Source organism: Triturus cristatus, chromosome 5_2 (genome assembly GCF_964204655.1).
Source record: "Triturus cristatus chromosome 5_2, aTriCri1.1, whole genome shotgun sequence".
In the NCBI taxonomy this organism is placed as follows: domain Eukaryota; kingdom Metazoa; phylum Chordata; class Amphibia; order Caudata; family Salamandridae; genus Triturus; species Triturus cristatus.
Window position 1 is genome coordinate 1,069,057,245 of NC_140588.1, and position 25,030 is coordinate 1,069,082,274.

General features: G+C 43.6%; 1 protein-coding gene across 8 annotated transcripts in view; it reads left to right on the plus strand.

Annotated features, from left to right (window-relative positions):
• The window catches only part of LOC146829683 (uncharacterized), a 114,601-nt gene that overhangs the window by 30,127 nt on the left and 59,444 nt on the right, over positions 1 to 25,030 (plus strand). For 2 of the 8 annotated variants that reach the window (XM_085608372.1, XM_085608370.1), the window contains 4 exons: positions 3,957 to 3,992; positions 4,239 to 4,277; positions 4,829 to 4,864; positions 16,692 to 16,727. In XM_085608372.1, coding sequence (XP_085464498.1) covers positions 3,968 to 3,992; positions 4,239 to 4,277; positions 4,829 to 4,864; positions 16,692 to 16,727 — 136 coding nt within the window. In that variant the 5' untranslated portion in view covers positions 3,957 to 3,967. Of the gene's footprint in view, positions 1 to 3,956; positions 3,993 to 4,238; positions 4,278 to 4,828; positions 4,873 to 16,691; positions 16,728 to 25,030 lie in introns of all 8 variants that reach the window. The other 6 variants (XM_085608371.1, XM_085608367.1, XM_085608368.1 and 3 more) reach the window with 6 other exon arrangements.

Genomic DNA, 25,030 nt, shown 5'->3' on the forward strand with positions numbered 1-25,030 from the left:
AAAAGTTCAAAACGGCCAGAATTTGCAAACATGCGCAACTTTTTTAGCTATTTAATTCACTTATGGTGGTCTCCTTTATTTTGGTGCCTAGGCCTATTTTCTGTCCCAATCCAACACTAATTGGGCCTTCTGGTCCCAACATAAGCCCGAAAACATTTTCACAGTGCTTAGAATTAAAGACACTATAACCATTTAACACAGTATTCCAGGCTCAATGTTATTCTATCTATGTGGGCTTGGAGGTCTTTTGGGATGCAGGGGGTGTATAAAATGTAGGCTTTCTCTAAGCAAAACCCTGTTCAACTTTTTGATGGGCCAGTGAGGACTTAAAAGTACCTCTCTGACTATCATACTTTCATCTTAGATGCCACATGGATCTTGACAAAAGCTGAACAGGTTGCGTCCTTCGTGTGGTCTTCTTTAACCACAAACCCCAAAACCATCCAGTCATGGGTGTCACATAAGTGACTAAAGTTTGTGTTCAAGGTGCCAAGTGCACTGCAGAAACTGGATAGCGGCAACAGTTGGCATCTAGTTGTTGGATTTACTGAGACATATATTTTGAAAACAAAGTGGATGAACCCAAGATTTTCTAACGTCTGGTATTTTCAGACACATCTGCGGATAAGGTGGCATCCACAGGGAGCAAGGGAACACTGGAATCACCTGAGATCTCAAAAGCCGTAGACTGTAGAACATTGCTTCCAAATATAGCGAGTAAAGCCCCTCATGCTTTAGTGCTCCGAGGGGTTATGGGTGCTTGTGGAAACCCCTAGTATCCCACATGTTCTTGGAAAGGAAGTATCACTGTTTGTCTCCGAACACCAAGAACATAGGCGGACTATGGAATGGCAGTCAAGTGACCTTCCTACAGCAGTCAAGTACACTGTTTGGCCCATAGGAAATGTGATATAATAACTAGTGCAGTAGGGAAAATGTGCAGGGATAATTCGGACAAGAGTTACCAATTGGAGACAGTTCTACTGGGTTAGTCAGACATCTCATAATAATTCCTCTGTCCAACTTCTTGTCTTGATTGTGCTGGACCGCACATCTTGGTGACTCCTGCAATGGTCTCCTCTTGAGTCCATCTGCCAGGCAAATTGCAGTGTCTGCTGGACCTTGACTCCTGTCATTCAGATCAGTGGCCTGCGTGCAGGTTATAGCAGCCTTGGCTGATTTTCATGTGTAAGAAATTGGATTATTATATGGGGTGGGTGACTACTCACCTCGAAGAATAATAACAACCCATGTCGGGGTGAACTCTCAAAGTTACTAAATTAACCTGGATTCAACCCCCTGGTAACAAAGGCTCAGAGCAGACTGGCTTTACCTAGGGCAATGTGTAACGCATGTATGGAGTACCAAAACAGTAATGAAGTCAAAATGCAAAACAATAGAATCCCGAACCAAATTAGAAAAATAAAGTAACATTTAATAAAATGACTTCTACATGACAAAAATCCAGTAAGGGGAACAAGAGATATGAATGTTGAAGTTTAAAGTAGAAATAGCGCCAAAAAGCACAAATCATCAACGATAGTAAATGGTCTTGGTAGGTCGGGACCTATGCGCAATTTGAGGCTGACTGTAATGTAGCACGGGCCCTAACCAATGAGGTAAAACCAACCCTACCCATTTAAAACATTTTCAAGATGGCAAAAGTCTTTGGCCACACTAAACTTGTGCTCTGAAGGCTGGGTTGTGGGGGGAGTGTACTATGGTAATAATAGTGTCCTCTCACAACTAAACCTAAACTCCATTTGAGAGTCCCACTGTAGCTATAATGAACCAAGATACAGATGTCTGGTAGGGCCAAAGCAGAGTTCTTCAGCAACAGAAGATTCACAAGAGTCGTCTTGGCATCCTGTTCTCTCTCCTTTCAATTTTGCCCCAAAAGTGTTATATGTGAAACCAGAAGATCTTTCCAGCAGGATGTGACACTAGGGCCAAAAAGGATGCATACAGCCCCCAGCCTACCTATTCTGTAGCGTTCACAGGCTCCATCTCGGCCCACTCAGGTCAGCCTATCGTTGGCTCCTGGGAGGCATTTCACACCTATTCAAGCCTATTCAGGGCTAATTATTGGCTGGGAGAAGCCAGAGAGCCAATGGAAATTAACCTCCAGAAAAATGAGGCAGGGAAAAAGTAACTTTCTAAAAGTTACTTTTCCTTCATATTTCTTTCAAATCTAACTTCATCATTGATTTAGATTTTTAGGAAATATTAAAATAGTTGTTTTAATTATTTTTCTAGCTGGTCCCATTCCAGAGATACATTATTAAATTCCACATAGGACAGTTAGACCTGTCACAGTGAAAATAGCTTTTGGGTTCTAGTCACAGTTTAGACATGTTAACTTTAATGTTCGGCATGGCTTGTTTCTAAATACAATTCACTCTGCCTTCTGGGCTGCAGGGCCTAAAGAGGAGTGGCTTATTAATATTTAAAAGGGAGGTTTTTACCTGTGAAAGGGGTTTATTTTTACAGGCTGACTTGCAGTTATTACACTGCTACAGTCAAACTACAGTGGAAGGTCTGAAGCCATGTTTGTGCTGCCGCTGTAGAGGATGGCATGGTAGACACTGCAGTCCACTAGTGGCATTTAACTGCCAGGTCCACGTACATTTTGTACCATAAATCAGGGACTTATCGGCAAGTTAAATATACCAATTGGGAGTATTGTCATTTCAACCATGCTTAAAGGGGGAGCACAGACACTTTTCTATTGGTTAGCAGGGATAAAATGCACAGACTTTGAAAGCCAGCAAAAAATATATGGTCTAGAAAAGGTGAAAAAATTAGGGTGACCATGCAGAAAAGGCAGATTTCCTAGATTATGTCTATAAATGTGTTTCCACCCTTGGGCAGGAATATCAAGAGTCCTGCTCCTAGCACAGTGTATCCTGTCCACAGGTGCTGTCTAACAAATTCTTCAAGTCAAGGCAACAAAGTTTATGTCACAGAAGATGGTGCTTCTCTGAAATTGGGGTACAGACAGTAAGTGATTACCCAGTCCAAACATGTCCATCTTAGAATTCATGCAAAAATAACAATTGATGGACAGAATGCTGAACAATGTCTGACATTCACCCCAGTACAGAGATCTGGGCCTAAATCTATCGCTTTTTGCTCCCCATGCATTTCCAGTTCAAATCCAGCCATATGCAAATCAGCCTTTACCCTCTTTCTCCATGGGAACAGTTCAGCCAGGCCAGGTCCTCCCTGACCCGGAAAAAAGAATTCAGGCTCCCAAGCCAACCAGAACTTGAAGCCTGTATACATCCGTGTGTATTTGTTCCTGCATGGCTGTTGTCCTGTGTTTTTTGGTGCCTGTATAGCTATTTGAAGATCTATCTGTGTGTGTTGGTGCCTGTCCATCTGTGTGCACTGGTGCTTATAGGTATGTTATCTTCATCTGTCCATTTCTGTCTTCCTATTGACAACATCCCTGTCTTTCCATAAGCACCTTTATGTGTTTTATGTTTGTACAGCACTCCTCTAACTGTATGTTGGTCATTGCACACTGGTGTCTGTATACTCATTTACCTGTTGGTCTGGGTGCTTGAATGTTTGTGTTGTGGACGTTTGAACATACATGTCTTTGCATCTGTTTGAATTTAGGTACATGTTGACCTTGGTCTACGTGCTAATAAGTCTGGATATTTGTGTGATAAGTAGGTGAATACCTTCATCTAGGTTCTGCCTCTAGGTGCACACACTACCAAACGTCAAAACTATTGGCTTTATCGGTGCATGGTGATCAGAAGGAATGATAAATCCCAACAAATCCCTCTAATCTCCAGGTTGTAATTGTGGAATCAGAAGGGCATTTCAAAATTAATATTTTTCAGTTTGAAGTACATAGTTCTGTGTGTGCCAACCCATGTTGTAAATATCACCAAACCAGGTCATATTGGGTCACAATATCATGCTATATTGATTAACTCTTTTAGAATCCCGCGCCATGGAAATAGACGCATCAATCCAAGGTTAGTGCAATAATCTCACAACTAAAAAATAATTCAGTTATTTGTCTTTTAAAAGCAATTTGAACAGTGATTATTCCAGATTTATAATGTTGGTTAAACAAAGCCATTTATTGCATTAGGTCTGCAGTTAATCTTTCCATCAAACAGCATTGCACCCCTCTTTGGATACATCATCAGTATTTGTGCCTCTTCCTATTTAACAGTTCACTGTGTTTTCTAACCTCCTATGTTTGGTCTTACTTTCAGTAGACACAAAGAGAGCAAAGCTGGAAGTAGCTGGTGCAGGTTAGTATAAATTACGCAGCACCTGAGGTGCAAACACATTAGCCGTAAATAGGAGTGGTAATCGTTTGTGACCAATGGCTATCGTGAAACAGAGAGGCGTGGTTTACAAAACTCAGAAAGGTGTTGTGATAATGGTTGTAATTCTGAAATGTAAACACATTAGAAGGAGTAATATCCCACTGTTAAGAAATACCATCTATATCTAAAATCAACTATCTGGTTAATATTGAACATTTTATGCAGAGTGAACATCAAGTTATACAACTGTTTAGACATTTCTTAAGTATTCTACGTTTATTTCAGTGGGCGCATACCTGTAATTTTCTTGGCTTTTCGTATCGTGACTAGGACAGGTTAAAAGTCGAGGCACTTTGAGACATTGCAGTATTTTTATTATTGTGATGATTTGTGTTTAGTATTTGTAAGTGAATTTCTACACAGCACACAAGAATGGAAGCTTTTTTATTAGTTTCTATAAAACCTAGTAATGATTTTTTAAAAATCTGTTTTTAATGTGTCACAGTATATGCTTTTTTGGTCAATTTTTTCAGATGCCATTTGCGCAGAGGTGGAAATATCAAACACAGGTCAGTAGGTAATGTACTTTAAGTTGATTGTTTTTTAAAGAACAGCTAAAACATTGTTTCATATTCATTCATTGTTTCACATAAATTATTACTTCAGGTCTTTTCTAATTGCCAGCCATCTTGATATGAGAGCTTAAAAATAAGTTTGGGTTAGTAATGTAAGGATCTCTGATCTGAGACTATTTAGCTGGCTATTGATGAGTCCCAGAGGGCTAAGGAAGAATGGCTAAGTAGTGATATTGTGCACTCGAGTGTCTGTTAGTACTGGTGTATGATCAGTATATCAAGTCTGTACTTGAAGGATTTGGGGGGGGTGGACGGGGTCAATTTTTTATACACAAATTTAAACTATATTTATGTACTCAGGTTTTGAAGACGTGTCTAAACATTAATAAACTTGGACTGAATTGAATTGATACAACAGCTACCTTTATTGGAGAGTGGTCTTCAAATATTTTTTTTTAAATCCTTCCCAAACTACCACGAGGAACTTCATTTCTAGAATATTTGTCTCGACTATTCCCTCCTACCTCCAAATAATACATCCTGTATAATTCTCTTTCTTACAAAGTGGGTCACTTCACCGAAAGAAAGTATTAGCCTGGGAAGATACATTTAGTTTTTGTGTCTAATTTCGAATTTAACAATGGTCTCACAACATTGTACTTGCCTGCTCACTGGAGTGTCATTGAGATTCCAGTGCGGTTTACTACAGCTTTAAAGGTCCATGGAGGATAATGCTCAGCGAAGTAGGCACAGTTATTGTACTATGCCTTCCATGCCCCCGGCCCTTACACCCTCCACCTGTTTCTCCGAGGTTGGGAAGGCTGTGTATGGCAGAAATCGGTTATTCGAAGCTCAGGTCCTGTGTTTCAATGGCCTGACCCTTTTAAGGTCTGTCAAGTTTCCTTCTTCATTGCGCGAGGATAAGGTGTCTCCTACCGGTGACCACTGTTCCACCCTGCTCTTGATATACATGTGAAAGGTGTCAAATGTCTCCTTAAAGGATCCCTAGCTAGGAAAAAAAGCCAGAAAGGCAGAAACAGCCTGTGGCTCTTCATTTAAGATGATTTATGCAGAAGTAGATAAGAAAGGCACCAAACTCTGCCTGGCATCACAAAAGAGGAAAGAGCTGTGCAATTCCATCCTGTAGAGGAACCGAAAAGAATTCGAGCTAAAAGGAGTCAAAACCAGGGACATGGATAGTAGCAAGTGGGTGATGAATGTGACAATGTATAGGACAATGAATGTCTTGTGACACATCATTCTCTCCTTAATGCCTACTTCATATATGATTCAAACAGGAACTAACATGACAGGAAAACACTCAACTTTATCTTGGATGGAGAACCCCAGGCAGAAACCTCAGGTCTGACCACCTTCTTGGAAAGGGCGGTTTATAAGGCTAGACCATGAATCTCTTTGCTAACACATGGTGTTGACTAGACATGTGAAGAAGAAGCCCATGTTTGACATCTCTTGTCTAATGCAGAACTCCATAGTCTGATTGTCTCTGGTGCCCTTCCTGCCGAGCACTCCTTGCAAGTCGCGGAGCACCCCTCCAGATGAAAACACGAGCAAGGTCTAGGCTGTGAGGTCACCCATCCTCGCATTGACCACACCCTCCTGAAATATGCTGCCTGACTGAGCAACAAGCACAACATTTTCCTCTGAAGATTCCCCCTACCCCTGCTAAGCACTCAGTGTGGATTTAACCGCCTAGTGGACAGGGAAGTGCACTTCCCACACAGATGACAAGGCTGCATTGGAATGGCTGAGCCAGAAGGTTCTCAGTCTTGACTGAGCGCTTCAGTGGTTATCCCCTATAATGCGGTCCTTGGAAACCTGCTACAGTAGTGTCAGTCATGTCTGTCTCTCTGGTCCATTGTCTTGCTGGAAAGATCATTTGTACAGTCCCATTTCTGTAATGTTTCATAGATCTCCGAGAGATGAAGATGAACTGTGATTTCACTCCATTACCCCTCTAGACAGGGGAGACTTAAAAGCATACACTGAAGTGCACCTTCTCTAGTGCTGGCAGTCCTGTCTGCTCCTCTTGGGATACCCTCTCAGGAGATACCTGTGCCAGTTGTCCCTCCGGGGGGAGGGAGGGGGGGGGGTACAATAAGGTCCGTCCTGCTGTCAGTTTTCTTGGGATACCTGCTCAAGTGGTACTTGTATCTGCCATCTCACCTGGGGTACATGCTAATGCCCCATCTGTCTGTCATGGAAAATCCATTCAGTTCCTTCCTTTGCCCGGTGTTTATTCCAGTATATCCAATCTGGTAATCTCACCCCTGTGTATCCCTGCAGACATAATAAATACCCAGGTGCTGTCAGTTCTGCCTCTCTCTCAGCATAAATGTTCAGGTGCTGCCAGTTCTGTCTGTTCTTTGCAGAGCAGTTCTGTTGCTCACTTAAATGCTGCCTGTCCCTTCTGAGATATCTGCTATCCTCTTTTACTAGCTGCACGCCGAACTCGATTATCAGCTATGCAACACATTCTACCGAACACACCGTAGATACTCGTTTCCTGACTGAAGTGACCACTGCATGACACTCGAGCTACATGTCGATAACGTCAGATGCTTTTGGACGTTTTAACATTTTTCTGTGACATGAACAGCAACCAGCAATCAATATTGACATACTATTTTCATCCTACATTTGAGACATTTTTAGGTCTCGTGCCTAGCGTTGCAGTGCGTAGCACTGCTCGCGCAGTGCGAGGCCTCTTGTAAGGGGATTTTGAAAGCTGACCACACGCTCGTGCGTGTGATCAGGCTTGCACCGGCAGGCATTGGCTTTCGCGTGTTTTTTTTTTTTTTTTAAATAACAGGCACGCGATTGGGCAAAGGCGGACGCATGTCCCGCCTTTGCAACGGCCATTCCCACCGGAGGCCAGCATACGCAGCAGCGCGCGTTTGCCTGGCTGCCGCGCTCCCTCCCCCGCTCCTCTGTGGTACACGCGCACCACTGTTTTGTTTGCCTTTGCAGCCTGGGATGAGTAGTCCTGTTTTCATAATGGGAAATCAAACAACAAGTTACAAAATATAAAATATAACACAGTAGTAAACCAGCTACTCATGGCGGACAGGTGGCAGCGTGATCTCACCTGTGGTTTCTGGGACTCGTAGTTTATGAAAGACCCCACCATTTAAAGCGCTCCTGTGTGAAAATCCAGCGCGAGGAGTGTCCCGTTAGATATAACAGCATGTGACAGATATGACTCCACAAATGTGCAGCGATGTCGCTGTCCGATGAGAGGGGCGGGTCCAAAACCCTGGCTGCCAACTCCAGGTACACTCCCTGTCGGTTGCCCCCCACGACTGGAAGCGGCAAAGCGATCTGATTCGACTGCTGGGGTCAGAGAGCGAAGAACAGAGAGCTGCCTACAGCGCTGCGCCCAGCGAAACAAATCTCTTCCAGGCGCTGGCCTGATTACCAATAGCCATCGGCGACGGTGAGTAACAGCGATGGGACGGGCCAGATGGGTGGTGAGGAGGGGGTGGGGAATTATTAAGAAAAGTTTGTTTTATCACAATCTTGTACCTCGCGCTGCATGTTTTTTCGTTGCATTCTGGTACATGTAGTCTCAAGTATATCATTATAAAGTCCGAAATACATGTCCCAGATTTCCTTTTCTGAAGTGTAAAGGATGAACAGCGCGTGCATAGAACAGGACACATTTAGACGGACTCGGAGATGGACGGTCTAATCTTGTAATATGGGCTATTCATAATTTACCTCTTCGTGTCCTCGATCGTTGCCGAACAAAAAATGTAAGTGGTGATGAACCTTCGTATTAAATGCGACAGAAAAAACTTTAATATATACATGGACATAACTGTTTGAGGTTTAGATGTACAGAAAATGTGCTACACAAACCGGGTCTCCTTTCAAGTAACACGTCACCAGCAGAGTAAAGACTCATGGGTTTAGCGAAGAGGTGTGGCGCAGCGGCCAGGGCGGCTGACTCGGGGGCTCATGGTTCGATGCCGGCGGAGGTCAGCCCAGCACCATGTGACTCTGGGCAATAGCTCGCTTAATCTTCCAGATGGCCCCCAGCGCCTTGACATCCTCCGGTAATTGTTCGCGCTTTACAAATTCTGCTTTCATTCGTTCATAAAGTAAAAGCAAAGGTGGAACAAAGCCTCGAAGGTGAGATGATGCACTCTCCGCATATTTTATTGTGAATATGTTTGTAACCTGTTTTCTGTACGAAAGTGAGCTTGTGGGGTGAGGCATGGGTATTGTGTCCAGTTCAGGGGGGGGGGGCACATCTATAGCAAAGCACCCTGCTAGGAGGCCTCATTTGGAGTAATGCATCCTGCTATGAGGCCACCGCTGGGGCACTGCTTCCTGTTGTGGAGGCAACTACTGGGGCTCTGTGTCCAGTTCTGGAAGTTACATCGAGAGTACCGTGCTCAGCTTACACTCAATAGAGGAGACAAGACACGGCAAGGGTCGGGGTTCCGCTAACCCTGCCAAAGGAGAACTAGGTGCACTAACATGTAAACAGGGAGTTTGGTGAGATGAACGGGATGGACTGCTCCCGGCAGCTCCAGTGTCCACCCGTGCTACCTTCCTGAGGATAAAGTCACTGTTCCGGTGATAAGTGCAAATATGAGAATAAAACGCACCATGTTACCTTACATCTAAGCCTCCTAAAGTCAAACTAACTTCAGGGCTCCCTGGGATAACATGCCTCAGATCCCAACGGCCTCAGCAGAGGAAGAGAACGTGTTGTGTGTCTCACAGGAGACATGCCTGGCATCCCAGCGGCCTCTCTGCTAAGGAAGACACCGTGTTGTGTCTCAGAGCAGACGTGCCTAGCATCCCACGGCCTCTCTGCAGACAAAGAGATTGTGTTGTGTGCCTCACAGGACACGTGCCTGGCATCCCAGCTACCTCTCTGCACAGAAAGAGACCGTGTTGTGTGTCACAGGAGACGTGCCTAGGATCCCAGCTTCCTCTCTGCAAAGGAAGAGACCATGTTGTGTGTCTCATAGGAAACGTGCCTGCTAACTTCTCACCTCCGAGAGCAGCCGCCAGCAGCATTCCACCCTTACCCCCCCAGAGCCTGCCTGCGGGTGGGTAACTGGAGGAGAGCCATCCTTGCAGCGGAAACCCTCCTGCGCCTCGGATGCCAGTCACAGGGACGGTGTCACACCGCTCCCATCAGCCCTGTCCTGTGGTCACCATCACCTCCATCATTCGCAGGCCTGGGTGGTGTCTCAGGCAGTGGAGGGGACATCACCCCCCATTCGTGGTGTCTCCTTTAAGCACTGCAGCTGGGGGCTGCTGGGGTCCCCCCCCCCCCACCCCCTTAGCTCTCTCTTGTTTTTGCTTATTTTCTAATGGTTTACAGCCACGCTTTGAATAGCTGCAGCTAGCAGGTGCCACCCTTTTTTTGCACGCAGCACACACAATTACAACACAGACCCAGATACAGCTAACATTTAAAAAGTTTCTGGCAGGTGTCTGTGAAGGCCATAACCCCCACACCCCTGGGAATTGTAAACATCAAGGGGCCTTCTTGTCGAGCTCAAAGACCTCATAATAAATCAGGTCTGATCTCCGGGAAGCTCATTCCTTAGCTGCCCTCTAGGCAGGGACAGGAAGGCAGGATTACGGTTCCAGCAGGAGACAAGCATTTGCAATGCAATAGGCCTCGCATTTACGCAAGTTTAAACTATTTGCATTGTAAATGACAATGCCTTTTATTTATCTTTTAAAAACAAAAATAAAAGGAAATGAAATGAAATGAAATGAAAAAGGAATTTGCTAAAGCGCACTGCTGCCAAGCGGCTTCCTGGCGCTGACACCTCGTCCAGACTCACAAGAACAGTCCCAGAGAGCTAGTTAGGGAAAGCTTGGGAAAACAGAAAAGTTTTAAGGGCCTTACGAAAGTGGGTGTAAATAGGAATAGAACGAAGGAAAAGAGGAAGACTGTTCCAAAACCGGGGGGCCAGGACTGAGAAACGAGTGCCACCAATGCGGGATTTACGGAATCGAGGGACATGGAGAAGAGAAAGTGAGGAGGAGCGGAGAGTGCGATTAGGAACGTGGGGAGCAATGAGAGAGTTGATGAAATAAGGAGCGGAACGGGCATGAGCCTGAAAAGCAAAACAAGCAAGTTTGAAATAGGATCTGAAATGCACGGGGAGCCAGTGGAGGCATTTAAGAGCAGGCGTGATGTGGGAGGTTTTGGGGAGACGAAGGATAAGGCGGGCCGCCTGGTTTTGGATGGCCTGAAGGCGGCGGGTTTCGTAGGCAGGAATGCCAACGTACAGGCCATTCCCATAATCCAGGCGGGACGTGATGAGGGCAGTGATAATAGTTTTGAGGGCATCAACAGAAAAAAACCTTGATATCTTACGAATTAAACGAAGGGAAAGAAAGCAAGAAGACACCACAGAACTTATATGGGCGTGCATAGAAAGATCCTGGCTAACCTTAATACCTAAGGTCCGAACAGAGGCAACCGGTGAAGGAGGAGGACCAAAGGAAAGGGGCCAGTGGGAAGGGGACCAAGGATTGGAGGGGCCACCCGTGAGTACAAGCTCCGTTTTATCAGGGTTGAGCTTCAAATGATTGAAGCTCATCCATTGGGAGATAAAGATCAGAGTAGAAGAGAATTTGGGAAGAGAATCAAGAGGGGAAGAAAGATCGAAAACGAGCTGGAGGTCGTCTGCGTAATTATACACAGAGACCCCCAGCGCCAAAAGTGAGGAGATGAGGGGACGGATATAAAGATTAAAGAGTAGAGGGGAAAGAGAAGAACCTTGGGGAACCCCGCAGGTGACCGGACGCGGGGGAGCGGAAAAGCCGGAGAGCTGTACCGCTTGTGACCTGCCTTGAAGGAAGGACGCCACCCAAGATAGAGCGAGGCCCTGGATGCCCGCCGCGCTGACACGATCGAGGAGGATGGCATGGTCGACCGTGTCAAACGCAGCGGACAGATCAAGAAGAACCAGGGCTTGAGGGAGGTTTTTGTCCGCCATCCCCTTGAGTTCATCAAGGACTGCAAGAACCACTCCCTCAGTGGAGTGGCCTGGGCGAAAGCCTGCCTGATGAGAGGCCAAAAGGGAATTCTCCTCAATATAGGCGGACAAGCAGGATGTTACATAGCTTTCCAAAATCTTCCCAAGGTAGGGAAGCAAAGAAATAGGCCTGAAATTAGATAAAAGAGAGGGATCCAGACCCGTTTTTTTTAAAATAGGCAAAACAATAGCAGATTTAAATGAAGAAGGAACGGAGCCAAGAGCCAGGGACGTGTTAAGAAGGGCAAGAGGGGGGGCCGGACAGTTAGTGTAGAGAGTTTTAAGGATCCGTGCAGGAGCGCAATCCGTTGGGGAACCCGACTTAACCTTGGCCAAAATGGCATTGCCATTTGCAATGTTAATAGCTCAAACTTTTGTAAATGCGAGACCTATTGCATTTTTAGGTCTCGCCTGACCCAGCGCATGCGCTGATCTGGCGAGACTTTTAGTAAGGGCTCCAAAAAATGCTACCGCCGGCTACAGCTTGCAGTGCACTTACGAGCAGAGGCGTATGGCTTTCCTCGTCATGGTCATTAAGCGCGCGCACACAACTCGCACCCCTGCTTTCACTTTTGCCGTCTTGTCATTTTATGAAGCTCCCCCGCATGCACGTCACTGCTGAATGAAATCCAAGCTTTTGCGCCCTGTCTCCAGCCGGGTCCAATTTACCATTTTCCTGCAGGCATTTACAATTAGGCACCCGCAGATGCACGTTGCCGATTAGCTGAATCCTATTTATTTCAGCTCCCGCTCCAGGCGCATGCTGCTCAGTTTCAGAGCAGCGTCGTAGAGGTAAGATGTGGCCATCCCTTACAGCACATGAATACTTTACATTTTCCAAACCAGTCCGCGCTTTCTGCTCAATTACTTTCTCTTTCCCGATCTACTGAAATATCTTTCAAAATTCGTGTGTTTTAAAAGCACCGTTAATAATTTCATTCCCTTAGCCAGTCCGCGCTTTGTGCATAATTCACTTTCTCATTTCCGACTGCACTGAAGCGTTTTACACTTGGGTGCACTGAAATATCTTTCAACACTTGCCGTCCTTTTAAAAAAAAAAAGCACCATGAATATTAGCGAACCCTTATTCATTTTTTCGTTTCTGATTGCACTGAACTGTTTTTAATACTTACAGCACCATTCTGTTTAATAGAAGACCAGAGGCACTCCGAAACGAGCACACATGTAGCATGTTTTTAATAGACGGTCCTGTCTCTTGTACTGCTCGTGCCAAATTTAGACCATTTATTTTAATCTCTGACTTGTACAGGTATACCGACGTGAAATTGCTTCCACCTCTTATTATTAGCAAGCTGTTGCACGCTATCTTTGTGCGAGCTGCCACAGATGGCAACGCATGAATAACAATTCCATTATTGCTGCATGAACCACAGTCACCACATGGATATTAGTAATACTACCGCCCTCTTGCCACCCTGCCCACTAGTGACTCACTACCACTTGGGTTATGGAATGCATATTGATAGCCTGAATTGGGGCAACGTTCAAATACAATCTAACATTAAGTCACCTTACCATCAGCTACAGAACTGTGATGCCCCATTGATGTGATTCATTACCATCAATGCATAGCCAATGGGTCTCGCTTTTGGGACCTTATAAGTGTTTAGCCATGCAACAGTTGATGTTGTTGCACGAAGGATATTGTGCTGCATAGCTAAATAATTATAAGGGCCCAAAGGCGAGACCTATTGGCTATGCCAATGCTTGTTATATGTTCAATCTGCTTTCTGCAACGCTGGAAACTGTGTTTGGCGGTCGTTGCTCACCCACTCATTTGGGCCCTGAAGAAGTCTTGTACTGGCGAAACACGTTGGCTGCATCCATTCTACTCGCCTGTGAAGAAGGGCATGAATAAAAGAATACACACAAACAGAAGACTGATTTGTTATACTTTTATTGATCCCTTTTGTAATTTACTGTGTAAACATTTGTTTGATTGCCTCGAAAATCTATAAACATACCTGTTATAATGCTGTCCGGTCTATCTCCCTCATACAGGCTCACTTCCTGCATGGCTCAGCTGTCCTGTATGATACACCCCCTCAGTGTTGCCGGTTCTGTGTCCTAGGATGCGCGTTCGTGTGCTGTGCATCTTCAAGCTCTCACCTTGCAAACCAGCTCAGGTGCTGCAAGTACAGTTTGTCCCTCATGGGGATACCTACTCGGGTGCTGCCATTCCAGCTTTTACTCCTGCGGTACCCACTCAGGAGCTGCCCGTCATGTTTGTTCCTGTTGGAATATCACCATTTGCTGTGTGTCCAAACTGTCCTTCCATGGATATTTTTGTTAATGCTGTTGATCCCTCCTGGCCCACTGAACCAGTGTTGCTAGTCCTGAGTGTGTGTACATTGTGGGATATCGGCCCGGATGCTATCAGTCTACGCTGTCCCTATGAAGGACAGAGATAACTATCAGATTCTGCCTGTGCTGCTGTACCTATGGAATACCTGCTCAGTGCCTGCATGTCTCATCTGTTCCATCTGGATATCCACTTTAGGGATGTCCGTCCTGTCTGTCCTTTCTAGGATACACGGTCAGTCTTCGATGTCCCGCCTGCCATACCAGCTCAGATGATGCAAGTATACATTGTCCCGCTGGGGGTCCCTACTCCTGTTCTGCCTTTCTAGATGTTCTTCCTGGGATATCCACAAATGTGCTGCCAGTCTTTCCTGCTCTCTTTGGAATACCCTCATGTGTTGCATGTCCAAGCCTTCCTTCATTGGACACCCTCTTAAGTGTTATAGGTCCTGTTGTTTCTTCCTTGCATGCCTGGTCAAGTGTTGCCAGTCCTGTGTTCATGGGATACCCGTCCGACTGCTGTCAGTCCAGACTGTCCCTTGTAAAATACTCGCTTTGATGCTGTTGGCCATCCCTCTCATTTCTGGAATAGATTCTCTGGTGCTGCCATTGCTGTATGTCTCTTGGGATACCCACTCATGTCCTTCCCTACTTAGATCTCCTCCAGTGTTCTTGGCCCTAACTATCCCACCTGGGATACCCGCTCCAGTGCTGCTTGTTTTTTACTGCTCCTCAAGAGAGCACCTGAAATAGTTTAAATCAGGCACAATAAAAACAGTGCTTAGGGCACATTTTCTAGAAAAACAGCCACACTTGATTCTGCCATTCTGAGGCCTGGTACACTCTGAAGGAAAAGTGACCAGACAGATGGGTTGAATCCGTATCTACTCCAGTCCCTGGATTACTTCAGACTGGATGGATTTCTACACATCTGCCACCTTCTGGGGCTCCTGTGGCGTCAGGTGGCTTGGGGAATGATGTCATATCTCTTAAGAGGCCTCAGGGTCTTCGTTCACTTAACCCACATGATCCTCAGAGCCTTGATAAAGAACTTGCGAGAGGAGACCCTGGTGGGGTTGGTGGTGAACGCATGGCTCGGTTCCCCTCGGTGAGGCAGATATCGCTAACGAGAGCAGGTATCCTGGTCTTGACTTGTCCCATTCTCCAATAATCTAGACTTCTAAGGCAGGGAGTTAAGTGCCGGAGGTGTTTTTGCCATGAAATGGAACAATCCTGTCCCCAACGCAGTGATATAGTAAAGCAGGCAGTAGTGTTGGCACCTTACCATGCTTAGCTCCTACCCCCTCACTGTGCGCGTGTTCGAGCACTGTGCAACATCCAACCATTGGATCACATTGACTTGCAGTTTTTAATACTCTGGAATTCTTTATGGAGGGGTCCCTGTTACAGTTAATTTACAGATTATTTCAATGTGGCCATAACTTTGTTATTGGGATGGAGGAAGTTTGAGAACTGTATCTGAGGTTTCTAACGAAGGCTGCATTGCCTAACTCTGCTCCAGACTTCATCTGATGTTCATTTAAATCAGGATCTCAGTCTCCTTGGTCTCTGTACTTCACTCACTCTCCTTTTATGGGTGCAGGACATGATAGGTTTGATTTAGAGAGGGCAGTGACAGCCTAGCCAGATTGTACCTCACCCTTAATGGCATCCGGGGCATTCGGTGTCTCATTCTTTACAAAGAAAGGCCGCCTCCTCTGTGACCCCAAGGATGTGCATGGGTGGCTCCCCAGCTTTTCTTGCAAGTAGGGTCTCTGCTTCTGGTTCTAGGTCATTGCACTAAGGCCCTGTGACCTCCGAGACAGTGTTTTGGGGTGTCCTGTGTCCTTGACTGTATCATGGATCAGTCCATCTACGTTTACGTCCCATCAGTAACAGTTTGGAGTGGCCGCCCAGGTGGCGGTATCTGTTTGAGTGGAACAGTCTGAATATAACACGCGTGCTGTGTTAAGCGGGCCACACACTTGCAAGCTTTCAGAGTATGCCTGAATCCTGGCATCACTAGGACTGTGACGAAAATGAGGCGCGAGGAACTTCAAAAATGAGCGTCATTGTACTCTTTTGTGTCCCAGTTCTGGAGTGTGTGCTCTGGTGAACGTGACTGTGGAGTGCTTGCTTCTGTAGCTGATCAACGTTGTGGGAAGTTAACAGGATGTCCATAGCCACTCACTGGAAGATTATTTATTTTTAATGTATAGAGGTAGAAGCGGTACTTGTCACGGAGGGTGCATGGAATCTCACTTTTATACTGGAGACGAGCAGGATGCTTACTTATATGTATCCATGCCATTACACGTCTGTACACTTTTTCCAGACATGGGAGTTGCCATCGTTTTGATAGACTTGGAATGTAACCCAAGTTGTACCAGTCGCCTGTCTTTATTTCTTTCTGATCATTCTCTGTTTGCTAACCTCATAATTGCTCTTTCTCCCTACAGAATCATGGGCCGCAGATCAAGCAGTAGTGAGTGGAGGTTAGTTACCCTTTACATTAACCCCCTTTTTATCAGAAAAAAACAACTATCCACATTTTGGTAAAAAAATATTATTCAGTATATTTTTTCTTTTACTCTGTTAAATATAAAGTTGTGTTTATAGCAAATGTGGGGATCGGTAAAGAGCCTTGAATTTAATCTAACCAATCATACCGTTTTGTAACATTAAAGTACCTCTATTAACTGCGCGTCGTAAGGCTGCTATCAACGATGGCGCTTATGATTCTCTCAAGTTAGGATGTTGTTTTCATGTTCTGGTAAAAGTTCTCTAGAATTGAAGCATGGCTCAGCAGATATTTCCAAAGCGAGGAATTGTGTGGTTTAAATGGTCGCTGCAAAGCAATCGAATCAAAAGAACTTTATTTGATTTTAGGCATGTAAAATCATACCATTTAAAAACATCTTGTCACACACCTAAAAATACATAGGTAAGCGTAAATATATATATATTCACTGAAAAAACCATAGGTTTCACACACGTTATAGTTAGGAATTAGCATTTAAAAAACCTTGCAAATTCACTGAAAAAACCATAGGTTTCACACATGTTATAGTTAGCGGAAATTTTACTGATAAAAAACCAATGAAATTCCCCCGTTATAGTTAGTGCTGGCAACTATAACTCACGCGACCGCAATCCTCTGCTGATGACATATGTGTCTTTATGAAAAAAAAATATTTGTAATATATGTATAGCTAAAATTTAATGGAAGAAGACATGGGCAAATATTTGTCTAAATACAAACCTATGGTTTTTTCAGTGAATTTGTACGGTTTTTTAAATGCTAAGTTACTTTACGCCATTCGTGGCGTGCGCGCCAACTTAACGCAGTTCGTTCCGTGCGTGTTTTGGCCTTGGGGGTTCTTTGGGGACCCATTCATCAAGGCTAGGTGGTTAGGAGCTGTCTAAACAGTCCCTTTACATGTTTTTTGCCTTTGTTTTTCCTCCCCCCCTCAGAGTGCGAGAGAGAAAATGGCGGCCGCCGCTTCCTGGTTTCGAACGATTCGAATGTTTACTAAGATCTAACAGCCAATCAGAATCGCGCTCGCGCACGGCACCGTACCGTACCGTACACGTACGGTAAGCTTACCGTAAGCGCACCGTAAGCTGGCTCAGATATATATATTGATTTAAATGCTATTTTCTCAGGAACTACTGAACAGATTTACACCAGACCTACAAAAGGCACTTCCTTGACCTGAGGACTACCTCTCTGCCAAATTTCAAGTAACTCTGTTCAGCCGTTCGGGCTGTAGCTGTGTCTAAAGGTCCTATGGAAAAATGCATGGGAAAAACGCGTTTTGGGACCCCCCTTTTATCTCAGCCCCCGCTTGACGAATCCCCCCGAGACTTTCAGGGTAGGAGCGGAGCGTAGCGCCCCACCTATTTTGAAAATTTCGCGAGGATTCGTCGACCGGCGCCAAAGTTATTCCAAATAGAATGTTGCGGATTTCCTATGGAAACAGGGTCCTAACTATAACTATCTACTGGCGACCGCCAGTAGATAATATGTGTGTGTGTGTATATATATATATGTGCCAAAAGAAATCTCACACAACATTTGTAATGCGAGAAAGCAGGCCCTCCAGTCGGGAGTGAATTGTTCCAACGTTCAGCAGCATTACGCGTTTCGACCGGAGAATGGTCTTAATCATATGCAAACAATTGAGGAACCGGTGTACATAGATTTAAATATGCTTTCAAAAGTGAAGAAGGACTACCATGCTCATACATAGTGACAGTAATATTAATCACATTGTTTACGTTTTAAAATCTGGAGATCAGTAAGCATTTGTTAATTGACCCCTACTTCACACTTAATGTGTTAGGATGTTTCAGTACAGCTCAAGATTTTAAGTGGGTCACAGATAAAACGTAAACAATGTGATTAATATTACTGTCACTATGTATGAGCATGGTAGTCCTTCTTCACTTTTGAAAGCATATTTAAATCTATGTACACCGGTTCCTCAATTGTTTGCATATGATTAAGACCATTCTCCGGTCGAAACGCGTAATGCTGCTGGTACCTGCTGGAATAAAGAACGTTGGAACAATTCACTCCCGACTGAAGGGCCCCTATACAGCACAAAAGGTACGGTTGGATGTTATATGTTATAGTAATTATTTGGTGCTGGACCACCATAGGTTTATTCATTTCCAGTGCTAGCCTGTTCTCTTCCAGGAGAAGTCATACAAACTTTTTTTTAATTCCTTCCGATGTATGGAGTTCATCACTTCAGGCAGGGAAAAAATCTCTGGATGCCCAATATCATGCATGAAGTTTTTTATATATTTTAACCAAGTGATCTTACTGGCATGATCTAGTTTCATTGCATCGGTCAGGATTTCCTTATTTAGACCTGTGCTGGTAGAGGTCCAAATTCTATGCCACAACAGCACTGGTTGTACCTTAATTAAGTCTGAAATGTGTGGTACTCCCAGCTCGCTGTGGCAATAAAAAACGCGGTGCTGGCAGGAACTGCCACAATAAATCTTAAAAAAGCGTTTTCAACATGTTGAATTGGTGCACAGTCATGAAATCCCCAAATACCCGCCCCGAAGATTGCTATGCTCACGCATTTAGCATGGTAAATTTTCAGGAGAATTTCAGGGGTCCGTTTGCCCAGTTTTTTTGTGAAATTAATTAGGGCCGCAGTGGACTTCATAAACAGAAGGCTCCTAGTCTTAATCGCCTGGGCCCAAGACCCAGTACAGTTAAATAAGACACCCAGATATGTAAAAGAATTAATCAGTTCTATCTTGGCTCCACAAACATGGGTGCAATGGTGGCACAATAAAGAGAACAGTCATATACTGCAGTATAGATGTATATGTTCTTAGGTATCAACTGGAGTGTGAACTTGCTCAGCTGTAGAAGCTGTAATTCGGAAGTATTGCACATGTTCCACGTGGCTTCAGGGAGTTATGGCGCCTTCATTAGAGCTCGCCTACATGCAACTTGTAGCTGTCTGTTGTCATTGACCTACTGTGTACAGTACAGTACACTTGGAGCTGGCTTTGTGTTACACCATTTCTCATCACTGGTTGGCTTTCTTCTAAATCTCGTTTCGTTGCTTCGTTTTTATTGTCTTTTACTCCTCTTCTTGTTTTTGTCCCTCCCCTGGAGCATAGATTCTTTACCATCCTCGTGACTGGATGACTTGTATTCTTCTGTGGCTCAAATCAGGGAGTTACTTCTTTATTTTTGCATTCCTTGGTAGTGCATATAGTTTCTTGCTTTCGTCCTCTGTCCTGCTCCCCTTTCATATCCTCGCTCTCTGTATTGCACCCCACCCTTCTTGGATTGTTCTTAAAAGCACAGCAACAGATATATTTTTACAGGTAGTACTTATGGTGCAGGAGGTGGGGTGTGTGGCTGCACTCACTCAGCTATTTGAGGCTGAAGTGGACTTACCCCGACTGAAAAGGAAATCTCTCTTCTCCTGGAGGCCATGCTGGAGCATTTGTTTTAGTTCCGAGTCCTCTGAAAAGTAAATTATGCAGCAGCAAGTGTTTTTCTTTGACACTTCCTTATTCTTTTTAGATTCTGTTCAATTTCCTTCATGAAAAGTATGTGACAAGTAAACAATGCCGCACATAGAGACTGGAAAAAGTTAATTAAATGTTGAGTTTCAAAGCACTTTAAGGTTTTTTTTCTTTTCCTGCAGTACTTTAAATGCTTTTTTAAGGTTTTATTTTAAACAATGCTTTACAAAGAAGCACTGGCAAAGTCAGTAGCTTGGCACTGACATTATAAAGGCAAGACCTGTTGATGCTTGACATCCTTTTTTCGTTGGTCCATAAGCAATTTTCATCTGCTGACCTCCACAAGTACTCCTTATCCTTCGCAATGGAGTCTGTTTTCTGGACAGATGCAACCAACACACCGCCAGCCACTGCTTTGGACCATCCACATCAAGGACTGTTGCATGGCCTGACTTATGGCTATCAACCACCAAGCCTATCCTGCAGCCAACGCCTGTTGCACATAGTCTTTGACTGTCAGCAGTGGCGTTGGCTGCATACCCTTTGCCAGTTCATCTGTGTTGTCCATCACCCCCTCTGCTACCTTTTGGCGATTGGCTGCCCTCTGGCATTTAACGCTTTGGCCATGCACAGCATGGGCCGACCATAAGTGCCTGTCCAAAATTAACACATTCTTGCTAACTTTTGTATAATTCCATGTAACAGTTTACTTATTTCACCATATATTCTGGTGGTGGTGTATTTCCCAAAATGTGAACTTCTCGGTCTGCTATCTCCCTCTATTCCTCGAGTTTAAGATATAAGTTTGCTAACACTTCCTGATCCCTGCAGACATATTATGAGAATCTAATTCTGGAAGATCCCTCTCCAATCTCTGCAAATGTGTGTGAAGAGATCTCAGTACTTCAGACTGTTTGGTTATTTAGACCCCTCTTACACTCCTCCCATAATGGGCCTGTACTGTTTACGGACTCAGTGGTCATCTGAAAGTAGCCTTATGTCACCTCCTTACCTCTTCAGTGGACATTGTGTCATTCTCGAGTGCCAAATCCTGCTTTACAGGTCTGCTGGGTTCATATATAACGGAATGCTGAAGGACCCTGCATTTGTCCTAACAGACTTCTGTCTCTGGGCTTGTTGTGGGTAAGGTACCTGCTCCATACGGGATTTTAGTTTTAGATGTGAGAGGACACTAGGATTACTATAGTACACTCCCCGCACACACCCTCAGCCCTCGGAGTCTATATTTGGTGTTGTCAAAGACTTTTGCCATCTTGACCAAGCCCAACACAGCATGTTGGGCCAGTTTGTAGTAATGAAAACTGGAATTGATGTAAACGTGGGTAGGTCAGGGCCTGGGACCTTTTACCCCATTTGTTGGCGAGTGACCAGAAGTCACCGCCACCATCTAGCTCATGGCATGCATATATGTGGCGCCTCTAGGCACCCACTACAAAACCTTTTCTGGACCTGCGGAGGTTCAAAAGAGGTCTGGACTTGCTATCTGTGACCTGAGAGGAGCCCTAAGGACTGGACCTGCTCCCCCCTGTTCCAAGCACTCATGTACGGCAAGAGGTACTTTAACCCTTATAGTACATGGTCACACCATCATCTTTACCACAAACCACTCAAATCCTTGATGCATAGCTTCTATATGAAAAAGAGAGCAGGTTTGCAACCATGAACAAAAAAAATGGAAACTTGAGTGCAAAAGTAAACACATCAGAAAAGCTGTTAGATAGTTGTCGCAAAAAGATTGTGGAAGTAGTTTAATACAATTCATTTTTTAAACATGAAGAAAGATTCCAACTTTTCTATAATTAACCAAGGATGAAAATGTACAGCTAGAAAAACAGAGCAGAAGAAAGAAACTCAATGTGACGTTTTTGTTCTGTAAACATCTGCTTTAAATGTGCCCTGTGACCCACCTGCCTTTCCCCTTTGCTGTTGGGGTAGGCATTTCCTTGTCACGTCTCTATTGTTTGGCAAAACATTAAGAATTTTGACAGCATCATTGCCTCCAATGCCTCTCTACTGTAAAAGTTTTTAATTTGTTGATTGCCTAGAAAACATTTTTAGGTTTACTGTACGCTACTCTGTATTACAGTTTAACATGCTAGCATTGCATATAATTCATGATCAATATTTAAACCTGTTTCCACTATCCCCAGAGTCTCTATTTAGCATGTTTCCCTACTTCTGAGTTTGAGTTCTCTATCCCCCTCATTTACTTGCAATGTTACTACATGTTGGCTCTCCAGGAGTTTTAGTTTGGCTTGTTCCCTTTCCTCACGTGTGTTACTATATGTATAGCAACCAGAGATTTAGGGTCCCTTTTGTATAGCATGATGTGTTCCTTCCATCTTTCTTGAAAGACAACATTGATGGACCCAAATTATTACATGTGATCAGTTATACAAAGTAGGTGGTTGTAGGTTCATGAAACCTTTAATTTCACATTTTCTGTTGTTATCAGAGTTCTAAAATACTTTATTTTTATCAGGCACATATCTGCAGCATAACCATCTGTTGCATCTATAGCTGCCTGTGGCTTGATCTGCTGACCAATCTTTAAAGGAGTTGGAAACCTACCTCTGTGTACTGCTTTGACTCAATATATATTTTTAAGAGTTGCAGTTCTCATACATATTATCTTCGGGTACTCAAAAAGGGGGATAGTTATTACCTGATCTTCAGTATAGTTGATTTCTCCAGCAAATCTTGTAATTAACCTAATATCTTTAGCTGTTTGTATTTCTTCCACTTCTCTTCAAGAAACGTAACACTTGCTACATGTCTTGCTTTTAATCTTGGTTTAGTTAGTATTTTAGTGGTATATCTTCTTCCCTGAAATTTTTCTCCTCTGTCATTATATCAATTTCTCTTGTTTTTAAAAACTCCCTATCGGGGATAATGTTCATCTGGATATGTGGATGTCCTGAAAAATAAGTGCTGTTGACTGCTGTTGCATAACGTTTTCCACTGATATAAAGTTCTAAATCAAGAAAACAGGTTTTTGTTCTGCAGTATTGCATTGTCAGCTGTATATTAACCCGAATGTCCCACAATAATTAATAATTACATATAGTAACATATAGTTACATCAATAATAGCCATCTCAATAAGACACTGTCTATAAATATAGCCTAGAAAATGTAATATACTAAGCCTTCGTACAGATTTTTCATTACAGGCATTCTCCATCTCAAACCACCCCATAAAGAGGCTGGCGTAAGAGGGAGCAAATCTGGCTCCCATTGCTATTCCCCATTTTTGATAGAACAAATTGATTTGGTATATTCACATGCTGGATATGGCTGTCTGGTTTAGATTAAAACAAGTATTGTATGGCCTGTATACCATGGTCATGTTCTGTGATTATACTGAGAGTCTAGACCTGTAGATATTTTGCCATGGGATATTACATTTCTTCTGAAGAACTTTAGAATCTCTAATGCACGATGGTAAATATCTCACTACAGGCGCTGAAAACTGGTTAATGCATTCTGATATCTTCTCAGTGCTTAACCCAATTCTAGACAGGATCAGCCTGCACAATGGACTACATATTTATGAGTCTTAGGAAGAAAGAATATAGTGGTGTCACAGAAATGTTTATCTTCTAAATATCTTTACTCTTGCTGATCCAATATACCATATTCATCACATTTTCTAAGTAAGAGACACCAATTTCTTTGGTTCGTATAACTGTTTGGAGCGTACTTTCTCATAATCTTTCGCTACTGTAAGCTGTCTAATGGCTTCACGGTCATAGGATTCAGAGTTCATAATGGGATTTCCTCCTCTGTCAGCTATTTTCTCCTTTGTCGGCTTTGTGTATTATAACGGTTCTTTCATTAAGAAGACTTTGAAGTGCATCTCACTATTGGTCAATTTGTTCTTACGACTGTTTTTCTTAACTTGTTCAAATGCTTGACACCAATTTATACAAGACTTCCATTACATGTTATTCCTTCAGGCTGGTATAAAACAAGATTTATTGGACAATTTACTAGTAAAACGAACCACTTTTTCCATCTCCATATTTTTGATTAGACCATTAATGCCATGGACCTCGTTGGTTTGTAAACTCATTGAAAGTTGGATCTCTTGCCATTCCTTCAAGGTAATTTCATGAGGGTTATTGCAATCTTTAATTTCTTCTTCAGAATAATTAAAAATAATTTATTTCAACTTCGATTTCCAGTTAATTTTTATAAGTCTTTTTTAGGATCAATAATTTCAAAGTGACTCTCATACGAGCATGTGAGAGACCTTTAAACATTGAATCTCAGCATTTGATAACCATCTATCCAACAAATCAGTAATTTGATAACCTATTGCTGTCCTGCTCTAATCTGGGACAGTGTCTTGACCTCTACACTTCTTTAACCTTTTCTTTTTCTCCTCGGTGTAACTGATCCTGTGTTACACTGAGCTCTCTGTTCCGAGTTGTTTCTGCTAGTCTCATCCTCCCTTTATTACTCTAAAAATTATGTCGTTCTATCACCACGTTTATTACGTTCTTTAAAACTTGAGCCTAGACAATTGACACTAGAAATATCGGAGATAACAATAGTCTTTGGAATACATTTTGGACTGTTTTGTCCAATAGTTTAGCATACATGCAAACACAACCTGATGCATATTCTCATCTCTTAGGAACTTACTTCTTTTTGTATCTTTGACATCATCTGGGAATTTCAAATGGACCTCAACCAAAATATAATATTTGTTCTTTGTCCCATTTATTGGGTGTGTTATGTTTAGCTCGCCTGTGCGCCAAATATTG